This window comes from Gopherus evgoodei, unplaced genomic scaffold, assembly GCF_007399415.2.
Source record: "Gopherus evgoodei ecotype Sinaloan lineage unplaced genomic scaffold, rGopEvg1_v1.p scaffold_38_arrow_ctg1, whole genome shotgun sequence".
NCBI lineage: Eukaryota > Metazoa > Chordata > Testudines > Testudinidae > Gopherus > Gopherus evgoodei.
This window is the reverse complement of record NW_022060059.1, coordinates 3,445,787-3,469,449: the sequence shown is the minus strand read 5'-3', so window position 1 is coordinate 3,469,449 and position 23,663 is coordinate 3,445,787. Positions and strand designations below refer to the sequence as shown.

General features: G+C 50.4%; 1 protein-coding gene across 11 annotated transcripts in view; it reads left to right on the top strand.

The window, feature by feature from the left end:
- The window catches only part of LOC115642174 (ankyrin repeat and fibronectin type-III domain-containing protein 1-like), a 594,195-nt gene extending 571,500 nt beyond the window's left edge, over nucleotides 1-22,695 (top strand). For 9 of the 11 annotated variants that reach the window (XM_030545633.1, XM_030545629.1, XM_030545634.1 and 6 more), the window contains 13 exons: nucleotides 3,383-3,473; nucleotides 5,565-5,672; nucleotides 6,898-6,997; nucleotides 7,632-7,764; nucleotides 9,107-9,226; nucleotides 10,803-11,018; nucleotides 11,858-12,024; nucleotides 12,509-12,659; nucleotides 13,554-13,722; nucleotides 15,365-15,531; nucleotides 16,774-16,984; nucleotides 18,395-19,050; nucleotides 21,515-22,695. In XM_030545633.1, the coding sequence (XP_030401493.1) occupies nucleotides 3,383-3,473; nucleotides 5,565-5,672; nucleotides 6,898-6,997; nucleotides 7,632-7,764; nucleotides 9,107-9,226; nucleotides 10,803-11,018; nucleotides 11,858-12,024; nucleotides 12,509-12,659; nucleotides 13,554-13,722; nucleotides 15,365-15,531; nucleotides 16,774-16,984; nucleotides 18,395-19,050; nucleotides 21,515-21,802 (2,577 nt within the window). In that variant the 3' untranslated portion in view covers nucleotides 21,803-22,695. The remainder of the gene's footprint in view (nucleotides 1-3,382; nucleotides 3,474-5,564; nucleotides 5,673-6,897; nucleotides 6,998-7,631; nucleotides 7,765-9,106; nucleotides 9,227-10,802; nucleotides 11,019-11,857; nucleotides 12,025-12,508; nucleotides 12,660-13,553; nucleotides 13,723-15,364; nucleotides 15,532-16,773; nucleotides 16,985-18,394; nucleotides 19,051-21,514) is intronic. The other 2 variants (XM_030545632.1, XM_030545630.1) reach the window with 1 other exon arrangement.
- The last annotated feature ends 968 nt before the right edge of the window (nucleotides 22,696-23,663 follow it).

Below are 23,663 nucleotides of genomic sequence, written 5' to 3'. Positions count from 1 at the left end.
TGATAGTCACCTTTGTGTGGCCCTCTGGACTGAGGTGAATTTCAGCCTGAATGAGTCCCTGCACAAAACCCCATATGTGCCCTCTCCAGGGATTACCCGTACTGTGCCCTGTGGGCGTGGCACCACATTGGGAGCCACAGAGCCCCCTGCAGATCCAAGCAGCCGTGTGGTGAGTGCATTCTCCCGGGGTTCTGTATTACAGGTGCCATATTTAGTCAGTTTGGGGCAAAATTTCCAAAGAGAGGCAAGGTGCGTCTTCCACCCGCAGTTTTGAATTATGAGTTCACATGTGGATACATGCCTCTCTGGCTCCCCAAAAACATGGCTGCCAGTTGTACCCACAAATAAGGTACTGAGCCTTTGCTCTTTTGCACAAATACCCGTGGTGCTTTTCTCCAAGAGACAAGACAAAGGAGAAGGAACCTTAAAAAGCCAAAAGACAGAACAGCACAGCCCCGTACGCCATTATGCATATTTGAACACATATATTTGGAGTGATCTTCCCTACCTGACACTACTAGGTGCAGGGCCCAGGGTTAATGGAAGAAGCGAGTGCAGGAGTCATTGTTAGTGCTGGGGAATGGTTCTGGACTAAGAGCGCAGCGCTAGGTTCAGTGCAAGGTCTATACCAGTGTAAGGCACAGGCCCCTGGGGGTGGAAAGGTCACTGGGGGAAGAGGTCGTGGCAGTGCAAATCTGCTGCCACTTCCATTGCAGCTAGAGGACTGTTGGGAGCAGAGACAGTGAGCAGCACTGTCCAGGGAGGGGGAAGCCAGAAGGCATGCTGGTTCTGATTTTCTTCTGGCCAGCCATGAAGCCACATTTGCTGCAGATCCTGGGGACAGCACTCCAGATCAATGAGCTCCTCAGCCCTAGTGCCATGCAGGACTCCTGCTCTTTGTCATGCTGCTAGCAGTTTGGGGAAGTGACTCATCTCTCCCCAATCCCCCCTCCCTCCCCGCCCCCCCGGAGGGGATGGCTTATCCCTGTTCACAGGCAGGATGGGATCCACCAGTTTACCCTTATGAGTGGCATCTTCCATATAACCCCTAGACCCTGAGGGGACTGGAGAGATCTATCTTCCATGGCACAGCCTTGGCTACTTTGCATGGTGAGGGAATGGGGAGGAGGGAATTCCCAGGCATGCAGGATCCCCAAGCAGGAGGGAAAATAGGTTCATTCACTAAGCCTCTAATTTATCCCCTGTCTCCCACCCTGCTCCTATCTCTACCCAGGCTCCTACTAGCCAGCAAATCATGGGCCAATTCCTCAGCCACCTGCAAAGATCAGACTCTTTCACCAACTCCTTAGCTCATTGGCTCTCAACCTTTCCAGACTACTGCACCCCTTTCAGGAAAAGGATTTGTCTTGCATATCCCCAAGTTTCACCTCACTTAAAAACTACCTGCTTACAAAATCAGACATAAAAATACAAAAGTGTCACAGCACACTATTACTGACAAATTGTTTATGTTCTCATTTTTACCATATAATTATAAAATAAATTGATTGGAATACAAATATTGTACATACATTTCAGTGTATAGTCTATAGAAAAGTATAAACAAGTCATTGTCTGTATGAAATTTTAGTTTGTACTGAGTTCGCTAGTGCTTTTTATGTAGCCTGTTGTAAAACTAGGCAAATATCTAGAGGAGTTGCTGTACCCTCTGGAAGACCTCTGTGAACCTCCAGGGTATGCATACCCTGGTTGAGAACCACGCCCTTAGCTAACTGGGGACGAAAACCAGCCTCCGGTTCCATCTCCGAGTGCTTACCAAGGTTCTGGCCTGGTTTTGGCCAATGCCTCTGAAACCCTTCAGGGCCCATGTTGCCTGTTAGCTGTCTCCTTCCCAGGGTGTTATGGAGCAGTTCAGAAAGCAAACACGGGAACTATGGCTCTGAGAAGTGCGGCTCAGTGACGAACTTGAAACGTGGCAGCTGAGTCAGAGATGTAGCTTTTAAGCCAACGTGCCAAGTCTCTCACACAAACCCCAGCCTGAGTGCAGTAGTCTTATCTGGAGCAGGGGTGAGGAAGTGAAAAGACCATTGGAGACTCCTCATCAGGGGGGCAGAGAGATCATGAGAGACACTCCTGCAGTGAATGGATGGAGTTACTGTCTTGGTGTAAGACAATTTTATAGTGGGAGGGGAGTTTGAGCAGGAGGAGCTAGACGTTAAAGCTAGACACAGAAGTTCACTATAATGCTATGTCTACGCTCATGACAGCATGTAGTGTACATGCACTGTGTGTAATTACATGCCACAGAGAAAGGCTCCGGCATTTGGGGAGGCCCTGGGGAAGGGCTCCGGTGGCTGGGGAGGCCGCGGGGACACTGCACTGCTAAAAATAGCACTGTGGCAGGGGAGGCATTGCTTGGGCATGTGGAGAGCATGTAGGGTACGTATCCTAGCATTCAGGTGCATAGAGCACTCTACTCACCTAAGCCTACCTCTCCATGTACTGTTTACGCCTGTGCTAGCTGGTGCCTGTACTCTACACTCTGCTGCAAGTGTAGACGTACCCTAAATCACTCACAGTCTGGCATAATTGGTCATCTCTGCTCCATACAGCTCCTAGGCTTGAATAGCAAGGGAAGCTGCAGAGCAGGGTTGAGGTGCATTAGCAGAGTCAGATGGGGCTCTGGGTTGGGATAGGGGGTGCTGCAGGGAAAGGTTGAGTGTGATTGAATGAGCTGAGTGAAGGGTACAGGACTAAAGAGCCGGGTCAGGATCAAACACATTGTCAGAGCTGTGTGTGGGCCTGAGACAGGAGGAAGGAAGGAGTATTGTAGGTAGTGATGGGAAAGTCTTCAACAGAGCTGCAGGGCAGTGTAGGACTAGAAAGGGAGGCAGTGCTGTGAGTCAGGGTGGATGGCCAGTGATGGAGCTGCAATACCAATGGGATGTTGCAGGTCAGAGTGGAAGGGCATTAACACAGTGGGCCAAAGGGGTTTAGGGGCTTTGGAAAATCCCACAAGGTGCCTAAAATCTGGCCCACTGTGCCCCACTCTAACCAGAGCCACCATCGTCCGTTTCATGAGCACTGAAAGCACTGGTCCGTCCATCCACCTCCCAAAAAACCCAAAGCTCTTAATCCACAAACTCATGGCATGAGCCGTAGCTGTCCATTCTGCAGCTGCTTCTGCATGAGCACGGATGATTGCAGGCTATGTCGTTTATTTGGCCCCTCACCTCCCAGCTTGCGGCACTCTCCTCTGTGTAGCAGGAGCAGGGGGTGGATAATGCCATGGAGATGCTCCAAGGGAAGGAAGGCTGCAGGGAACCCTCCTCCTTTACAAGTGCTGGGAGCAGTGGGATGCTATGTATCTGTGAGACTTCCCAGTCATATTTACTGCTGCTTACTTCCCCATCCCCTGCAGGGCACGGCCTACTATGTCCAGGTGTCGGCCTACAACATGAAGGGCTGGGGACCCCCGCAAGCCTCAGTGCCACCTTTTGCTATCCCCTCCAGTAAGTACGAGCATGGGGGACTGTGCATATGGGAGCTGCTGCCTGCCTTGTGTGCACTGGATTAGACTTCTGAGAGTGGTTGTGGATTTTACAGGCCTGACTCCCACTTATAGCAAGGCCACTTGGCACCACTCTGGCAGGCAAAAAGGGCCTGAAAGTGGGAGCAAATGACTTCCACTCACTTTAAGGCCCCTTTACACTTTTTAAGCAGTGCAAAGCAGCTTTATGGTGAATCAGAAGTAGAATCTAGATATCTATCTACCTCTAGATCTTGAGATGTATGTGTAATGCTGTATATGGAAATAATGTAGAGAACTAGATCCAGTTGTAGATCTGTGTGTATAATAATATAGAGAGATTTGGATGTGGATGTATAATGTGTGTATAAATATATGTTGATCTCTATATAAATCTAGATGTAGCTCTGTATATAGAACATGTGTATAAATAACTGGATCTGCATTCTGCTATGTGTGTATAATAATGGGTGTATACATGTACAGTAATGTGTATAGATAGTGCATCTGAGTACCATTTACTCTGAAATGGCTGTTCTGGCAGTGAGTCTAAATTACATTTAGACTCACTTTAAAGTCTCTTTACAGTGCAGGAGCAATGTAAAGCTGCCTTAGCATAATGAGAATCAGGTTGTGCGCGTGTGTGTGTGTTTGCATTATATGTGTGCATATCGATATAGCAGGTATGTATTAATCCAGTTGAAGTTAAACAGACTATTTGTTTATTTTTATCTTCTTTAATATTACTCCCCTGTATACAGATCCCTCTCGTTCCCAGTGTAATATAGCCTGGCACCTCCCTGGGTGTTTTTAAAGCTCCTAAAAATAGTGCCAAGTCCCAGCCAAAGTTAACAGAGCTGAACTTTCCATGGAAAACAGCAGTGTGCCAGACAGGGGGATTTAAACCAATTTAACATACAGCTAACGGTCAGCCCTGGTTCCCCCTTGCGCAGCAGCTCTGCCACCTTCTAACCAGCTGGAGCTGGCCAGAGGGATTATTTATTTATTTGTCTAGGGGCATTGTACTATCAGCACTGACTGGTCTCAGGAAGCTTCAGCTCCAGGGAAGTCCTGGAGGAAAACACTGGAAAGATTTTTAAACAACAGTCAAGAGCAGCAACAGACACGACCTTGTTCTTTACCTTGATTTGTCATCTTCTCCTGCTGCCACAGCTGTTAGTTCAACCACTCGCAGCTACTTTTGGGTGGGCGGGTGGCACGAGGATGCTAACGATGGCCAATGTTTCTCCAGAACCCAAACTGACCCAGAGAGAGAGAGAGAGAGACAGGGTGAGATGGGGAGCAAAAGAGAGATCTGTGCTGTCTCTGAAGAATGACCCAAGATCAGTCTCCAAAGCCTACTTGCTGCCACGGTACAGTGCAGGTTTTGCATGGCCGTCACAAAATGGGCTCCCCAGCTCCAGCATCTGCCTGTCCCATCTATTCATAAGAGGAAGGAACATCTGTGTTATTGTTCCACTGAATCTTGGCTCCCCTCTTCTGTACTCTGTAGCTTCAAAAAATATCGGTCCTGATCCTCCACGAGTGTCAATGTGCATGGATCCAGTGAAGAGAACTGCATCTGTTTGCATCCTCTGGGGATCTGGCCCAATATTCCATGCAAGGCATGTAGTTTGTCCTGCCCAGTGAGCCACCCTGGTGACTTCTGTTTTTCTCTAGGCAGCTATGCCTCCCAGCTAGCATCACTAACTGAGCTCCAAGGGTTGCTCACTTCATCCCATCCATCTCAGGAAAGCGTAGCCATGAGAGGCCCATGGGCAAGAGAAAAGAAGACAAAGGAGGCTTTCTCACAGGCTCCATAGACCCCTGCCCCATGACATGACTACAGTAGTTTTCTCCTGCCTATGGAGTGGGCAGATGAGGCAGCCATGTAGCATGCTGTGACTTAATGGAGACCTGGCATTAGAGGGTGGGATAGAAAATAGAAGGAAACAGCTGTTCCTGAACATTAGCTGTGAAGCTTGAAGGGGGTAGCTGAGGCTCCATCAACCTGAGGCAGCTTTAGCACTGGTCAAACCTACATTGGGGTAATAGTCACTTTCCTTCCCCATAGACTGGCGGGAATATGATGGGAGAGCACCAAGGCGAAGGGGACAAGCCGAAGCCTTAGATCATCTTCTCAGCCAGGTGAAGACTGTGCACCAGCATTGTGTCTGCCATGGTGAGTCCGGGTTTGCAGGCCGATGCAAATCTTATGGTTTCTACAGCACAGGCAGGACCGGTGCTAGGGGTTTGAGCGCCCTAGGTGGACGGCAATTTCGCCGCCCTGTGCGCTGGTCCCGCGGCTCCGGTGGAGCTGCCGCAGTGGTGCCTGCAGAAGGTCCAGTGCTCTGTGGCTCCGGTGGAGCTGCCGCAGTCATGCCTGTGGGCAGTCCACTGGAGCCGCGCGAGGAGCCGACCGTCTGCAAGCACGACTGCAGCAGCTCCACTGGAGCTGCCTGCCGCCCCCTCCGGCTAAATGACGCCCACCAATTATTCTGGTGCCCTAGGCAATTGCCTAGGCTGCCTAAATGGTAGCGCTGGCCCTGAGCACAGGCTAGGGTAGCACGTGAGCCAACCCCTACTAGCTAGGAAGAGTTGCTCCTAGGGATGAAGTCAGACTAGACAGGCACAAGAGGGGTAGTTCTGGTAGTTAAGTTTTAACATTAGAATCAATACAGCTTGTCCCTCCCTACAACATGTTCCTTTGCACATGACAGTGCTGTTCTTGGTGGAGTGTTGCCCATTCAGAAGATGTTAGATGACTTTGGGGTGGGCCTGCCGCCCTCCACTTGCATTGCTGCTTAGCAGAGGGAGCTACTGGGAACCACTGGTACACTGCTGGTATCAGCAGGGTCAGAGGAAAGAGGAAGACGAGGCCACTGCCAGTGTCCTGTCTGAAAAGACGTGAAGGAGGCAGTTAGTGAAAGCATGAGGGAGGAGATTTCAACCAGATTCTCTTTCATGGTGAGGAACATCCAGAGGCTCTGGGCTGATTGAGATCTGCACCCCAGTCCTGGTGTGTCACAGAGACTCTTTTGAGATCACTGATATTGCTGGCTTCCAGAACAGCCTTTCTTGCTGTACCTCTGCATTTCTGCTCCGAGTTCTGAAACTGCAGAAATCTCACAAGCTTGTAGCAAGTTAGCAGAGAAGTGGGGCTGGTATCAGGCTATAAAGCCCTTTCACCTACGGGTCACTGGTTCAAACTCAAACCTGGGGCCATGTGGAGAAGCTTGCACCACCCATGCACCATACCTGGTCTCTGATTAAAGACAGAACTGTCACCCCAGCACTATTCACTGGCACTAAGCGTTTCCAGGGTCAGCATGCTGTGGTGGTGGGCACTGTACAAATAGCACCCCCACAGCCTGATTTACTGTTCTTTATGCTGCCTTGTTCTCCAGAGTCCTGCAAGAACCAGCCCCAGAGCAGGAAGCACTCGGTCTCCAAAAGCCTGAAGCACCTTTTTCACCCTGGCAGCAAGTTCTTAAAGACTCTGAAAAGGTAAGTGCTGGTGAAAGGGCAGGGGCAACTCTATCCTCTGGGTGTCCCTAAACCTCTGCATGCCAGAATCTGGGACTGAACGACAGCAAATGGATCACTCAATAAACTACCCCGTTCTGTTCACTCGAGCTGGAAGCATCTGGCACTGGCCACTGTCGGACAATGCAGTGCTGGGCTAGATGGACTGTTGATCTGACCGAGTATGGCCACTCTTACGTTCTAATGTCTGGGAGCATGTCTCCCATTGTAGACAAATACCACACTGTCATGGAGTAAAGCAGCCTGGGCGTGGCTTCCTGCATATGATAAAAAGAGCAGCAATACTTAATGAAAACCTGGGCTTCGATAGAAAAGGCTGTTTCTGCTCTTGGAGGAGATGGGCTCATCCTCAGGGATAAGCTAGTCAGCAAGGGGAGTGGCTGCTGGCTTGCCCTGAGCACTGGCGACAGTGGAGCTCTGAGAGACTGCAGAAAACAGTCATTTAGGAAATCTCTCCCCTTGCTGTTACACACACCTTCCCTGTTTTCCTGCATCTCGTCATCCCTGCTTCTGGGAAAAAGACACCTTTGGAAAATAACCTACCCCGCAGTGATAACAGGCTTTCCCCCAAAATCTGTCTCCTTTCTTCCCACAGGGGCCTGTATCTCACCTCCATCTTCTACAAAGATGACAACATCCTGGTGACACATGAGGATCAGATCCCTGTGGTGGAGATAGATGACACCTACTCCTGCCTACTCATGCAGGACTTCCTCTGGTTCACCAAGGTAACACATGTGGCTACTGTGTCCTGCATGCTATGGCCCTAGCACTTGTGATTGCAGACCATCTTTCCTACACTGCCACCATACAGGCACTGGTGAAATTAGGGCTCAGAGCAGTGCACCCTCCAGGTAAGTGCTTTGCTGCGGGATTCTTTTAACAAGATCAAGGAAAGACTCAGATTTTACCTGCCAGTGTCTGAAGCCAGCCTTGTTCCATTTCTATTGCTGAGTAGATGTAGTAGCCCCATAATGATTTACTACTGCAGTTCTTTCACCCTCAGCTAACTGGATCTGGGTTTGTCCTGAGGGCTGAAGTTTAGCTGGGCTGAAAACAGTTGCACCATCTCAGTGGCAGCCTAGGCGGATGAAATTAGTGAGTGCTACTTCTGTGACTTACACCAAGGATTAAGCCCACCGCACATCTGGCAGCTCCTGGACTTCCTGATGTTGCCTCTGGGCATTTCTCTGTGATGCTACCATCATGTACTCTACACAGCATGGCTATAGAATGCCATGGAGAGCTCATTGCAGTGAGACGCTAGTAAAGCGAGTGTGAATCAAGGTATACACTAGTGCCAACCTCCAATTGGCAGCCACTGGCACCAGTTGGGGCGATGGAGCTCAGTGGCACATGCAATTTCCAGGACTGTAGCTCGTCTCACTTTCTGTACTAATGAGAAACCTCTTGGAAGATGCTTCCACACAGCCCAAGCACTGATGACATGCCTAAAGCTTTTAATGGAGAAGAAACATAACATATCCGCTTGCAGTGGCTGCATAGATCCCCCGCCTTGTGTTTGCCACCCATCTGCACCGCTGTGGATTTGTACCACCTTTCTCTGAAGGGATATTCTGCCTCTTTGTCAGCAGCCTTGTGTTTGTCTGTGTCACTGCTGCCTTTTGCTGCAGTAGCAGCGTTGAAGGACCAGTGTTGTCACTTCCGTAGGATCATGTAGAACCAGGCATACAGGATACAATTGTAGTGCAGCATATTCGGGAGGCAGCATTGAAGTGGTGGAAAGGGACTCTGCCAAATAGTTCAAGCCCAGCGTTTGATCTCCCATATCTTAAAATGGTTCTAATCTGTTGAGGAGCACCCTCTGGGGTTTCCCAGATGTAGGTTTTAAAAGGCCTCAATTGCAAAGATGTTAAAATGCACGGACAACATTTATGCAAGACCTACACAAATCCAATGTTTTATTTTTGCTCTTGTAGTGTGCAGCTATCCCTCATCTCTGAGCTGTGCTGACGTTACTGGGGGTTGAACAGGTCTCCTGGGTGACGGGCGTGGTGTAAAATCCTAGATGGGGCCGTGTTGTTAATGGTTCTGCTCCATACACTGCAGGTTGCCTGCATGTGGGATGAGATCTTGTGGCTGCGTCAGTGTCTCACGGTCTCCCAGTCATCCTGCTCCTGTGTCCTGCAGACGCGCTTCAAGATGCTGCTGGCCATCTCACAAATGCAGGTGAGAGGAGGTGTATGAGAAAGAAGCAGTGGGCCCAACAGCCTTGCTGTGTGAGGCATCTCTTATTGAGACAGACTTTCTGTACCAATCCAGTAATGTCAGCAGGGGGACATTCTGATCTGGGAATCCTACTGCAGTATTACATGGAAGTGATGTCATGAAACACACTCAGTCACTCCCTACCCTACCTAGCGAAACACAAGGACCTAGTGTGTGGTAGACTGCCTTTTGGGAGATCCAAGTTGGACTAGGGTCCTACCATATTCTCGGCCATGAAAAACGCATCACGGACCATAAAATCTGGTCTCCGCTGGTGAAATCTAGTCTTTTATATGCTTTTACTCTATACTATACAGATTTCACCAGGGAGACCAGCATTTCTCAAATTGGGGGTCTTGACCCAAAAGGGTGTTGCAGGGGTGTCACAAGGTTATTTTAGGGGGGTTAAGTATCAGATGGGTAGCCGTGTTAGTCTGGATCTGTAAAAGCAGCAAAGAATCCTGTGGCACTTTATAGACTAACAGACGCTTTGGAGCATGAGCTTTCGTGGGTGAATACTCACTTCGTCAGATGCATGTCTGACGAAGTGGGTATTCACCCACGAAAGCTCATGCTCCAGAGCATCTGTTAGTCTATAAAGTGCCACAGGATTCTTTGCTGCTTTTAGGGGGGTTGTGGTGTTGCCACTCTTACTTCTGTGCTGCCTTCAGAGGTGGGTTGCCAGAGAGTGGCTGTAGGCCGGGAGCCCAGCTCAGAAGACAGAACTGCCGCCAGCAGCAACACAGAAGTGAGGATGGCATGGTATGGTATTGCCACCCTTCTGCACTGCTGCCTTCAGATCTGGGTGGCCGGACAGTGGCGGCTGCTGACTGAGGGTCTAGTTCTGCAGGCAGCAGAACAGAAGTAAGTGTGGCAATACAGTACCCTGCCATCCTTACTTCTGTGCTGCTGCTGGTGGCGGCTCTGTATTCAGAGCTGGATTCCTGGCCTGCAGCCACTGCTCTCCAGCTGCCCAGCTCTGAAGGCAGTGCCGTCGCCACCAGCAGTGCAGAAGTAAGGGGTAGCAGTACTGCAACCCATCCTACAATAACCTTGCGACCTCCACCCTCCCAAAACTCCTCTTTGGGTCAGGACCTCTAAAATTACAGCACTGTGAAATTTCAGACCTAAATAGCTGAAATAATGAAAATTATTATTTTTTAAAAGCCTATGACCATGAAATTGACCAAAATGGACCATGAATTTGGAAGGGCCCTAATGATAACCTCGGGTTTTAGCCCGCCATTCTTACCAGCACCCTTGACCACTATCGCTTTCTTTATCCTCTCAGAGTCCGCCAGGCTAAATGCTGCAGCTGAAGGGTGTAGGGTGGTATATGAAAAGGTCCTCCATGCATGCCCCTGGCCAAGACTGGATAGACAAAAGGATGCCCATGCCCTTCATAACCCACCACTCCAGCCCCTTCCCCAGACACAGAAACAGCCTCCTCTCAGGATATGGCATGGCTAGCTTCCTGGAGAGCCAGGTCAGTCAGTGCTGCTCCATGAGTCTCCTATCTATGTCTCTGTCTATGAAGGGGCTGCTAGGAATCCAGGACTTGGGACAGGTCTTCTTTGAACCAATCAAAGACAAGCAAGGCAACATCTTGATAGTAACACTGAAGGAGGTGAAAACCAACCAGACTTTTGAGAGCGTCCGCTGGGTCCCCCTCTCCAAGCTGCAGACAAGCCGCAAGTCCGTCTCCTCTCCAGAAGAGCCCACCTCTCTGGATATGCTGCTGATGACAATGCAGGTGCCCATTCTCATGCCAAAGGAGGGCTTGGAGGGGGGAGAGGGATCATGGGAAGTTTTAGAAGAATAAGGCTCAGGAGCCGATCTGGAGTCTGTCTCTCCTGAGCAGTCTGTGGCGAGTCCCCTCAATGTGGTGTTTAGTTCTCCGTATACTTGTTTACCTTTTTTTATTCCAGTTGCTCTTTTTGCTTCCCTGAGCTGTTTCTTGCCTCAGCCTGTTAGCAAACCTCTGCAAAGAATTTCCCCTTCCGTGATGGCCCAGCCTGGCCTTTGTCTTTGCACACTCTGATTCTTGTACTGCAACCTCTCTCCTTTCTCTTTCCTTCAGACATGTGTCTGTCTCAACAAGATCTCCTCAAGCACCTTTACAGGGGCTCTTGAGGCTGCTGACGCAAAGCCATTGTCAATGCCAGCTAGGATTAGCCGCGGGCAAACCACAAAAAGTTTGTTTGCAAGGCTCTTGAATCTCAGGGGATTGCAACATGAGGCGGACAATCTGGCAACAGGCTCTTTTGTGTGGTTGCCAGTCCTTCCAGTTCTCTGCTGTTGGTGCGCTGGTCCTGGCTGGAGACTGGAAGTGCAGATGAAATGACTGAACAGAACTCATTCAAACTGCACATGCAGTTCAATCTGGGGCTGAGGCCTGGTTTGGTTCTTATTTTATCCAGGTCTGTTCACCCCTCTCTGCCTAGGACTCCAAAAGGGCAAGTTTCCTCAGAGCCATCCCTGACAGCCCCAGTCCTGCCATTGTCCATCTGCCGATTGTATATAGAGGTAGAGAGGATGAGGGAGAGTCCTGCCATGTGGAATGCTTTATGTTGACCTCTTCTTCTTCCTCAGGACAAGCTGGCTTACCACCAGAGAAGTAGCCAAGCCCTTGCCCCAGGCCTCTACCTGGCCTATCTGAAGCTCTGCAGCGCAGTGGACCAGATCCGAGTGCTGGTGCCTGAACAGTTACCCAACATCCTTTGCCATGTGAAAATACGGACCAATCCCAACATCTCCAGGTGGGCATGCAGAGCAGCTGAAGTCCTAAGTGGCTTAGATTGGCCAACCAAGATCATTTCTGAAATCAAGACCCCAAAATCCCACCTTTACTACCTGCCTCTCCCACACTATCATCCCTGCCGTTAGCTTTACATTCTGCTCCAAACCCAATCCATTGCTGCCTGGGACATCCAAGGCACCAGCTGCTCTGTAAGCTATAATTGAACCATGACCTAGTGCTATCCCCTGTAGCCGAGATTTAAACCAGGGCCCTGTGCTCTTCCCTCTTGCTCTTCCGCCAGCTAGGAGACTGTTGTGAGGAGCTGCTGGCTACTGTTCAGATGCCTCCCCAAAGGAAGGTGAAGCTCAAGCTGCATTTCAGGGATGAATGTCATGGCTCACAGTACATACCTGCTAATGCATGCTCACTGACATGTGGCTGTGGGCAGCCCTGAACGATGGCAAGTCTCTGGTTTCTCTCTGTGATTGTCTCTCCTTCTCCAGGGAGGAATGGGAGTGGCTACAGAACCTGGCCAATTTGGAGGAACCAAGTCCCACTGAGCCAGAGTCTGAGACTTCCCAGAACCTCTTGTATCAGGAGCTCCAAGGGGCCATTAAGGAGCTGGTGAACCTGGTCAACATCCCACTGCGAGAGGTACTGGTAGAAGTGGGAGCTGAGGGGTGTGGGTGGAATGGCGGGAGGTGTAGTCTGCACAGCCGGCTGGCTTGTGCCATGGCAAACCAGCCACCTCAGCCTCTGGAGGCGGGATTGGTCCCTTTGTGGTTAAAGTGTTCTTTGTATTCCTTGCCCCACAAACTGAATTGTCTCTGTCCCTGCCCCAGAGACAGAGCTGGGAGCCACTCTCCAAGTTTGGTACCTCCTAAGTAACTGCCCTTGGATCTAAAACAAAACAGTTGTGTTTTGATTGGCAGTAGCACCTGGCTCTGCCTGAGGCGAATTGTTTCAGCTCACCGCAGTGACGGGTGGAAGCTGGACTCACTGGGGCATACTGAGAATTGATCTCTTTTCCCCCATTCAATTTCCAACCCAGGGTCTTGATACAGCAAGGTCCATAGGTGGGTGAGCATTCTTAATGCTTAACATTAGGTGCGTGCTGGATTGGGGCTGAGGTCACTGCAGGGGTGGGTGGAGGGTCTCTCTCTCTCTCTCTCTTGGATTTTGCTTTAAGGAAGTCAACTTGTATCAGCAACACAAAGGCTATCAGAGGAGGTGAGGTGTCCAAGCTATCCCAGAACAAAGAGGATTTGGGATGGTAATACAGCATAACAAAGCAATGGAGCCTGGCACCTGAAGAGTAAATGATGGATGCTAATTATCTCCCTGTCAGTGCGGACCTCCACTGGGAGCCTTTGTCATATGGGAAGTGGTGATGCTGAAAGCATGCTCGGTGTGCAAGGGAGCGCTCTGCCGTCAGCCATGCTTTGGGACATTCCTGCCTAAGACGAAGAGGGGCGATGACTTTGAGCTGCTCTGGTTACACTGGCAGAAATAATGCATTGTTCCTCCTTTTTTCTTTGAATGCTGCAGGCTAAAGATTTCCGTCTGTACAGTCAGGAGGTGCTAGACTTCGGGGGACAAGTCTCCTTTCTCCTGCTGCTTCCTCCATCTGATGACGTCTGCACTGCCCCGGGCCAGAACAGCCCCTACACCCCTCGCTCTGGCTTCCTCACATTGCCTCTCCAGATCTTTGAGCTAGGTGAGAACATCCCTGCTTCTTGTGTCCTCTAATCTTGGATCTGACTGTGACCTGCATGGTACTGCTCCAGAACACCTCCCTCTTGCCCTTCTCCTGCCTTCCTTCCCCACGAGACCCTTCGCAACCCTTTGGGCCCTGCAGTGAAAGGCAGTGCCTTCCCCCTGCTTAGGGGCACATTCCCCTGCCCTAACAAAGCCAGCGTGGAGGAGTCTTCCAGTGGTTTAGAGTCACCTCACTGCTGAGCACCACCACAGTCAGGGCAGGAGCGATCCCACATTAGGGAGGGCTTTTAGAGTTCCTGGAAGAGGGGCTTTTAGAGTCTGGTGGAATGCAGGTCCCGCAGGGAAGGAGGATGTGCAGGAGGGGTTCTCAAAGCTTCTCAGGTGCCAGGGAGTGGGTGGGAACTCACACTGTTGCGGGTTTTGTGGTTGTCTTGCCTGTCCTTGGTAACAGGAGTGCTGACCCGGTCCCCATAGAGAGGTGGGTATCTCCTATGTCGCGGTGATCCACCTTGTTCTCTCCTGTGTGGTGGAAGGGGAAAGTCTCCTGCTGTCCTTGTTAAGTGGGATTGTCCTGTAGTGTCTGCAGGAGCCAGGGGCTCCAGGGGAGAAAGCAAGACTGTGGCTCCAGAGAAGCAAGGCGTTGGGGTAGCTGCTGTAGGTACAAAGCCTGCTTTTGCCACACAGCTTGCTGAAGAGGGCAGACTGAAATGGCTCAGTCTGCTGGGTCCACTCAGGGCTTACAAGAATGAGCTATTTGCTTTTGATTTTGATGTTGCTGACTGAGGTCTTTCCAGCTGCCTGTACTGCTAACCACACTAGCTTGTTCACCCCCTAGCTCTTCAGAGAGCAGCGTGATAGATGCTAGCAGAATAGTGATGGTAGCTGCTGCACCTACCATTCACTGCATCTCTGTGCTATCCCAGCTCAGCCCCGTCATGCACTTTCTGCAGGGCCGACTCCAGGGGTTTTGCCGCCCCAAGCAGCCAAAAAAAAAAAAGCCGCGATCGCAATCATGATCGCGATCTGTGGCAGTTCAGCAGGAGGCCTTTCGCTCTGAGCAGAAGTGAGGGACCTTCCGCTGAATTGCCTCCAAATACCTGAAAGTGCTGCCCCACTCCAGAGTTGCCGCCCCAAGCACCTGCTTGATAAGCTGGTGCCTGGAACCGGCCCTGACTCTCTGCATTCCTCTGGGCAGCCACCAGGGGGAGAGAACAATGGCTGCCCCTCATTACAGCTCAGATACACCTGTGAGGAGGGCCAGTCTCTCCATCCCATTCCAGCCATCTCCATAGAGGATGTCACTTCCCTGAGATAGTGCTAAATCCAGTACTGGGACCTGGGCTAGCGCTGCAGCATGGAAGCTCTTGCAGAGTTAGCAGTGATAACAAAAGATGGGCCTTTGTCCATACTCATTCAGTCCTGCTTTCCCCAACTGTGGGTTTCCCCCTCAGTAATGGAGAACACCCTCCTCTCACGTAGTTTGAGCAGAATTCAGCCTTCACGTGTGTACAGTCCTGTCTTCAGAGTCCTTGATGCATCTCTGCCGGGTTCAGTCTGTTCACACAGCATCAGCCGTTCCCACTTCGCAGTGGCCCTCCCGCCATCGCCTGACCTTCCCCTCTCGACGTTTGCTTTTCCAGTTCACTTCTTCACGTATGACCGAGAGTTCATCAGCCAGTATTGCCAGGTGTCTGCGCTCCTGGAGCTGGAGTCTCTCCTTTCCCAGCAGAGCCTCAGGGAAGCCTTCTCAGATGCTGAGCTCTCCACAGCTAAGCAGAGACACCAGCAGGTTCAGGACTACATACAGGTATGTGACAGAAGAGGGGCGTAGTGAGTGGGACCTGCTCAGGGCTGGGCTGCCATGCCAGCATTCTGTGCACTCTGTATGGGTTGTCCAGAACCTCCCATGTCCATCATAAGATTACCCACTTTAGGTTGGCATGATCTGGCATGGGTCTCCCTCTGCCAGCTGTGCATCATCTACAGCTCACAGGCCCAGAACCTCAAAGGTATTTAGGCTCCTAACTCCCATTGGAATCAATGGGCATTGGGAGTCTAAAACCTTTGAGGCTCTGGGCCATTTCCATTGTAGTTATCAGCTCTGCTGTCCTGCACTGAAGTACCTTTACAGTGCTTCTCTGACCTAGCAGTGATGGTCTGCAGGGGAAGTGGCAGCAGCAGGCGCTCTGTCAAGCCACCCTGTTCTGATGCAGTGCTCCCATTAACAATGCTAATGGCAAGCCTGAAACCTGCCCTGCTGGGACTGCCTTTGGAAGTACATTCTGGGTGTGCAAATGCAAAGAGCACGCCTTGCCTTTGCTTCCAGAGTTTCCATCGCCACAGCAAGGAGCTCTTGCAAATGGGGCAGGCTGTGCAGAGGCCACTAGGTGAGTGTGGTAGCATGTTGCTGTGCTTAGGGCACCATGCTGGGAGCTAAGAGAGCTGAGTTCTGTTCTGGCTCTTTTGCTGACCTGGTTCCCGAGACCATCACCATTCTGTGCTGCAGTTTCCTCTTTCAAAAGGGGAGAGGAAGGATGGTCCAGTGGTCAGGGTACTGACATGGAAGATCTGGGTTCAATTCCCTGGTCTGCCACAGATATCCTGTGTGACCACAGGCAGGTCATTTAGCTGTTCTGTGTCTCGGTTCCCCTCTGTACAACCAGGATAACAGCCCTTCCCTCCCCCTGGGGCATTGTGAGGGTAAATACACTAAAGATTGTGAGGCTCTCAGATGCTGGGATGGGGGCCAGCTCGGTACCTGAGATGCATAGATAGATTCTCACCCAACCTTTACAAAATGCTTTCAGATCAGCAGATGAAATACCTTACAGAATTGCTACGTGCTGTTATATCCAAGGGATTCTGGGGCTCATGAAACAGCAGTGACATCCTCTGCGAAATGACTCCCCTCGAGGATGTTCCTGGCACCATTATCCCAATATCATGCCCCTGTGCACTCAGGGATGTGTGACCTTGCCTGTGGTTGCTTGGGGCCAGGGAGAGACCTGTTATTTTTTTTAAGTGGGTTCTTTATCTTTTACCGTGGCAGCAAATGGAGGAGATCTGGCGTGAGATGCGCTGGATGATGGATGCCTTGCAGCATGCCCGATATAAGCAGCCATCTTGTGGCGTGCCTCTCACCTGGTTCCTCAATGAATCCAGCGGTGCAATGAAGGAGAAAACACAGTCCACGTCATCGCATCTGGACTACCTCCCCTCCCCCACTCCATCTCCAGAAACCAGTCGCAAGCTCAACTCTGGTAAGGGATCCTGGCGCGTTCTGAAGCACCTAGCCAGGTGTTGCCTAGTGAGTTCATGTGTATCATACAACTGGGAGTGTTGCAGCTGCTTGTAAATATTCTGTGAGTGAAATCTGACTGGTGAGCTTTCAAAGTCTAATGGGTCTGGCATTCTCAGATCCTTCATAGAAACCTGTCAGGTTAGAGTGGAAGGTTTTGCTACCCAGATCCCATCTGATGCTTGCATTAAGGCTTTGAATAGAAAAATGACTCTGTAATGATGGTATCTAATTATTCCACATATGCTCTATATGCTTTATTATCCTTTATTATTATTATGGTTCCTAGAAGGCTCATTCATGGATCTGCGCTCCATTGTGCTAGGCACACACACAAAAATGACAGGCTCTGCCCCAAGCAGCTGATCATCTAAGTACAATTTCTATAGCTTTCATACCCAGTTGGCTCAGCTCACAAGTCATAACAGGTGCCTCTAAGTAACAGCACTGCAGACTCCACCTGGAATCTTGAAAATAAATCTAGGTGCATCCTGTCTCCAGTACCATCACCAGTGATAAAGGTTCGAGGAGCTGTGCTGGGGACCCACATAGCAATTGGCTGCCTGGAATCAGAACCTAGCCAACAGTTGAGTTAATGAATCAGGGAGAAGGCTAGAATCCAGATTACTCTGCTGGCTTGGCATATTTCTCTGACTCCGTGCATAGGGCTCTGAAAAGCAAGAGGCAGCAGACAGCTGCAAAGCCAGGGTGGCATTTACATAGCTGAATGAGTACCGTGAGCTCCGTGTTAAGTAGGCACTGACCCTGTGAATGAACGAGCAGCACTGGGAAGGAGGAATCAAAGATGGGCCTTGAGAACTCAGACACAGTGGTGTCGTGGTCTGAGGGTCATTTGTTAGAAGTCAAGGAGGAGGGTGGAATGTTCACTCAGGAAGCATCATTTTTCTGCAGCTCTCATGCTGAGTGAACAGATCCATCTCCAGCTGTGCAGTGTAGGGGGAATGGACCAGGAGTTGGAACAATGCTAACAGTGGGGAGCATGGAGTACTGAAGCCACCTGGCAAATGTTCAGTGTTCTGGTTGTTCAAACTGATATTTAGTGGCTCGGATTTTAATTCTGGACACAGGCTTTCACTAGTAAATGTCAATAAAAGCTGGAAATCAGAAGCCCAGAGGATAAAGCTATTTCTTGCCTTCAGACTCATAAATTTGCTCACTTGTGACCCTTGCAGCCAGACATTGACTGAATCTACTTACCCAAGGTAGAGGCACAAATATCTCAGCCCACAGTAGGGGGGGTGATGCCTTCTGGCTTTTGCTGCCTGAACTCCAAATCATGATCAGACAACTTCACTGGCCTTTTGCATTGACTCAGAGAAATGGTGACCCTCCTCTTCCTTTTCACTCCCAGCAGATTCCCATGGGATCTCGGATGAGGAGGGCTCGTCAGAGGTGTTCCTGGCTACAGACAGCGACTATGATTCCAGCAGGGCCCAAAGCCCCAAGGAGCTGGACCTGGTTTACTCCTCGGGGCCTGAGTGCTGTGGCAGAAAAATTGCCCGAACCTTGAGGGACAGTGCCCCTGACGTCCTGCAGAGCCATGAACTCAAAGCCCCACCGCTGCTCCCAGAGGAACCCCGGCCACCCCCAGAGCTGTATGACAGCGACTTTGTCCTCCCCAGCCGGCAGATTGAGCTCCTCCGCATCACGGAGAAGCGTCAGGCCTACTGCGTCCGCACTAGCAGCTTGGATTTCCCCAAACCCCTCTTCCAGGTGACCAGGAAGTCATGTCCTGGCTCTGTCGATAGCTCCCCAACAGAAACCAGGACGACGGGCCAGTGCAGCTTGCTCAGGCTGGACACTGGCTCAGCTTTCAGCCCCGAGCACAGCCAAGCTGTTGAAAGCTCTGAGCCTGTCTTCCGGACACGCTCAGCAGAATGGACTCGCACCTTCCAGGAGCCACCGGAGCTGGGACACATAGCAAACCGGGGGAAGAAGCCAGGCTCAGCCACCCTACGGGTCTGTCCTCAATACGAAACAGGACTGTCCAATGAGACCAGCGTTAAGGTATCACCGTACCCCCAGGGCAGCTGGAAGGTCTACTCTAAACAGCAACAATAAAGCCCAGCTTTGGCGATGTAAATAGAGCTTGGGGGGAGCACTTGATGAGGGGGCTCTTTGCCCCTAGGCCTGAGAATACTGCCTCTGTCCAACCTTCCCACTGAGGCTTTTCTCCTTAATATTTTCTGCTATTGCTGCTGCCATCAGCGCTGCTCCACAGTGCAGCATGGCCACTGACGTCCCAGCAGGCCAAGATGACAGGCGCTGGCACCCACTGTGTCGGCAGCAGTACCCCACCTTTACTGTGCCAGTGTGGCTGATTTGGTGCTAGAGATGGCAGGAGAGTTAAGGAGCAAAGGCCAGGTAGACAGGCCTGTGCCGTTCCCAATGTGTGCGGCTTTGCCAGAAGCTGGGGTTGGTGGAGATGCTGGCTGGTGCAGAAACCCAGTGTCCAGGGAGCTCATTTCGGTAGGGGCATGCATCTTCCCTCCCTTCCTCCTCTAATGCTTCACTGCTGCATAGTCCACACCCTCCTTTCTGAGCTGCTAGAGAGTTGTTTCATTCAACAGTTAGATGCAATGCAATATGTTCTCTTGGGTCACCATTCCAACAGTGTATCCTGGGTCAACATCCCTTGCAGTGATCCCATGGCTTATCCTGGGTCATTGTCCCCCCCAGCATTCCTGCTCTTTATCCTATATCATCATCATCCTCCCCCAGCGTTCTCACTCTTTATCCTGGGTCACCATCCCGTCATCCAGTTGATCCTGTGTAGCTAGCCCCTCCCTTCCCTCAGCCCCCAGGGCCGAGTAGCTGTGCTATCAGCCGGGGGGCCCTGTGTGGGGAGAAGGGTCTTCTCCTCTCTTGCTTTGAAGAAGTTGGCAACTAGTCTGTTCTTGCTCATGGAAGTGGGACCATTCTCCTTTCACTGTAAGGATAGTTTCCTCCCCATCTTTGAATCCCACTCTGAATGACCCTTTCTGGCTTTCTCTATCAACTGACTTCAGCCTGCCGTACCCCTCTGCCCTCCCATGCACAGGCTTACTCCATTTCTCCAGCCTCAGTCTCATCCAAGTCTGAGCGGGGAAGGGCTGTGTTCTGTCCCTCGCACTGGCCTGTCTCCCTTTAAGGCATAGAATCATAGAAGATTAGGGTTGGAAGGGACCTCAAGAGGTCATCTAGTCCAACCCCCTGCTCAAAGCAGGACCAATCCTGAGACAGATTTTTATCCTAGTTCCCTAAATGGCCCCCTCAAGGATTGAACTTACAACCCTGGGTTTAGCAGCCCAATGCTCAGACCACTGAGCTGTCCCTCCCCCCATGGAGCCTCTTTCCCTGTGAAAGTCTCTCTTTCACTCTTCTGGGTCTGACAGAGCAGGCTCTGCTCTGCCACTCCTGCTCTTGTAACTGCAGAGAAGGACAGCACTGATGTCTGCAGGTTTTTCTGGCCCTCAAGAGAGTGCAGATAATGAATCCTCTCTATTTATCTAGTAGGGACGTTACAAGCAGAGGATAATGTGACTCTTTGAGTTTATTTTTCATTTTAAAAATTACCATCACTTTTTGTGCAAACTGAGCCGGCCCCTGGGGGTCTGCTCAATTACCTGGTATGGCTTTTGGTGGTGAAAAGCAGGGTGTGCTGGCTTTAAAGCATTTTCTGCTGTCCCCAAGGATGCCAGGCTAAAAACACAGGGCTGGGTGCTCAGCTGCTGCACTTTGGCTTAGCCCCAGTGGCTGTCTGAGGAGCTGCAACACACCGCACCGCAGGGTGTTGCGCATAGCTCTCATGAGTATGCCAAAGGAAACGGGAGCTTGGCCCTCTGTGGTGATGGGAATAGCTGCCTGCTTCAAACCTTCAGGACCGGCTGTGCCTCTGACAGGGTACGTCTGCAGTTGGAGCTGGAGAGGTCATGTCCAGCACGAGGTGACGCACTCATGCTAACTCTGATCCAGCTGGTGTGCTAACACTACAGGGTCACCCCCAAAGTGGCTGCCCCAAGTCCATCACCATGCAAGACAGGAAGCACATACTGGAGGTGGCTAGCCCCTCCCACTGCTCTCGCCACCATGGCTACCCTCAGTGCTTAGCGCACTAGCTGGATCAGAGCTAGAATGGGCATGTCTTCTCGAGCTGGCCATGACACCACCAGCTGGCAATGTAGACATTCCCACAGTAGTTGACCACCCCAAGCTGAGAGGAGGTTAGCTGCTTGTCAGTGATTTAAAATTCAGAGGGCAGTCCCCATCATAAGGACGAGAAAGGACAGAATTAGCCCCCAGCTAGGGCCCTGATCCTGCACATGCTTCACATTGCGTCTAAGCATTTGCAGGATTGGGGCTAGGTCCCTAGGTCCTCTCATTTGCAAAGGATCTGCCCAGGATGCACTGGTTCATGCCTGCGGGCTTGTGACACCTCCTGGTTCTCTTATTCCCCGCTGACTATCTGTCTCTCTGCCCCATCTTTCCACAGCTGCATATCACCACCAAGATGTCAGCAGAAGAGGTGGTGAAGCTGGTGGTGCTGGAGATGAACGAGGTCTCCCGGAATGTGCTGGGCAACGTGGATGCCTTCTGCTACAGCGAGGATCAGCTGGATCACTTTGGACTAGTGTTCGTGTCAGACAACACCGAGCAGTGGCTGCCCGACGACTTCTTACCCCTCTCTCTCCACAACGCCTGGCCTGAGGGGCGGTTCTATGTCCGAATCAAAGAGACATCCCCTCTTTTGTTCCAGTATGGGCCAGCAACCACAGTATGAGAGGAGGGGAGTGGACAGGGTAAACTAGAGGAACCTCAACTTCCACTGAGCAAACAGCTCGTCTCCAATGCTTCCTTCCTACTCAGACACCCTCTCATCAGACATCCCCAGGGTGGAATAGGATCACACTAGGCTGTGTATTACTTGTTTGTGTTTGTTTGTTTTTTTAACCAAAGACACATCAAGACTTGGTTTTTATGACTGCAAGAGATGAGAGTGGAGCACGGGAGACCTCACAGTCTTGAGGGGAGCAGTAGCTGAAATAGGATTTTTGAAATTCAATATTTTGTGGGGAGGGAGGAGGAGTGAGTCGAAAAAAATCACAAAGAAACAGCAGCAACAATACATAATTCTCCCCCTCCCTCCTACAATCTAAATTTGGGATTTCCTGAAGGAGAAGCCAGAGGTTTCCAGGCAGCGTGGCGAGGGTGGATGGGGGAAGGAGGCAGCTTGCAAAGATGTTGCAGAGAAGATTGTTTTGTTACCTGTCCTTGTTTCTATACCTTGAGAAACATGTTATTGCACACAGTTCTAGGAACAAAATGATTTTTTCCCCTTTAAAAAAAAAAAGTGTAAGAAACACTGGAGCTGTGTGAAAGCCGGACATCCTTTTTACTTCTTTTAAAGGCAAAAGGAAATCCCACACACGTGTGCACGCACACATATTGACACTCACTGATGTTGCCAATATAGGTTTGCTACAGAGCATTTCCCACAATGCATTTAGCACTGCTGTTAGGTTTTCTTTCTTTTGGTTACCATTTTGTTCTGGTGATTGTGATTGGCCTCTCTTGTATGTCCGATAGCATGATGTTTTGTTAGCGACTAGGTCTCTTGTTAACTAAGGTTGTTTTTTTGAACTCCTGTGGTCCGTAGTAAAGATGGCTGTGTTGCTGAGAATGTATCACATTTTTCCTTCTTGTGGCCTGATGCATAGTGCACATTTTCATAGCTTATGTTACTGGGATGAGGATCTGAATTTAAACTCTGGACTTCCCACAGCCTGCAGACTGTTTAAAAGGACACTGTCAACTTAGATGAGGCCTACATTATGTGTGTGTGTGTGTGTGTGTGTGTGTCTGTAGGACCAAAATATGAATAGAAATTTTTGGGGTTTTGTTTTGTAATTCAGTGGAAGGTGTTTTGGCATGGGAATTAAACCATCGTCTGAACCATTGGAAATCCACACACCAGAGCATTGTGGTAGGGATGGAGGATCAGAGAAGGAAAACAACTGTAAACTTCCAGTGAAACTGATTCATCTAGTTCTAAGGCCCAAGCTGAGTGACAGCAACAGGAAAACAGAACTTAAAGGGTGAACAGTAAGATAGATGTTAAAATTATTTGTTTGCAGTGATCAAAGGTGTAATTAGTAACAGGATAAGGATAATATGATTTCTGGGTTGACAGTGCCTCTCTCTTCCCCTCTCTGTTTTCCCCTAGTTTAGGCCCAGATTCTGTAATGGCCCATTGGACTCCATGCGGACACAGGCATCACTCCACATTACAGGATTGGTGCCTTAATGGTTATACATGCTGCCGTTCTGAGGGCTAGCTGCTTCCATCTCTGTTTAAGTGATCTTTTGAATAGCTTTGTTGGGCAAAGCCAACAGTACCTCACACAAGAAGATGAGCAGTACATCGCAGTGCAAGCCCTTTACCACCAAACATCACAGTCGTGTTCCAAGGTGAAGGGTTAGCTCAGATCCTCAGCTGATGTAAATAGATAGAGCTCTACTGTAGTCAGCCAAGAAGCCGTCCCAGAGACACTGATGGTATTTTAAAGATAATCTGCTGATGAAAATTAAAAAAAGGCATATGCCCGTTTTCTTTTTCCTTTGCGGACAACTTTCAGCAGGTT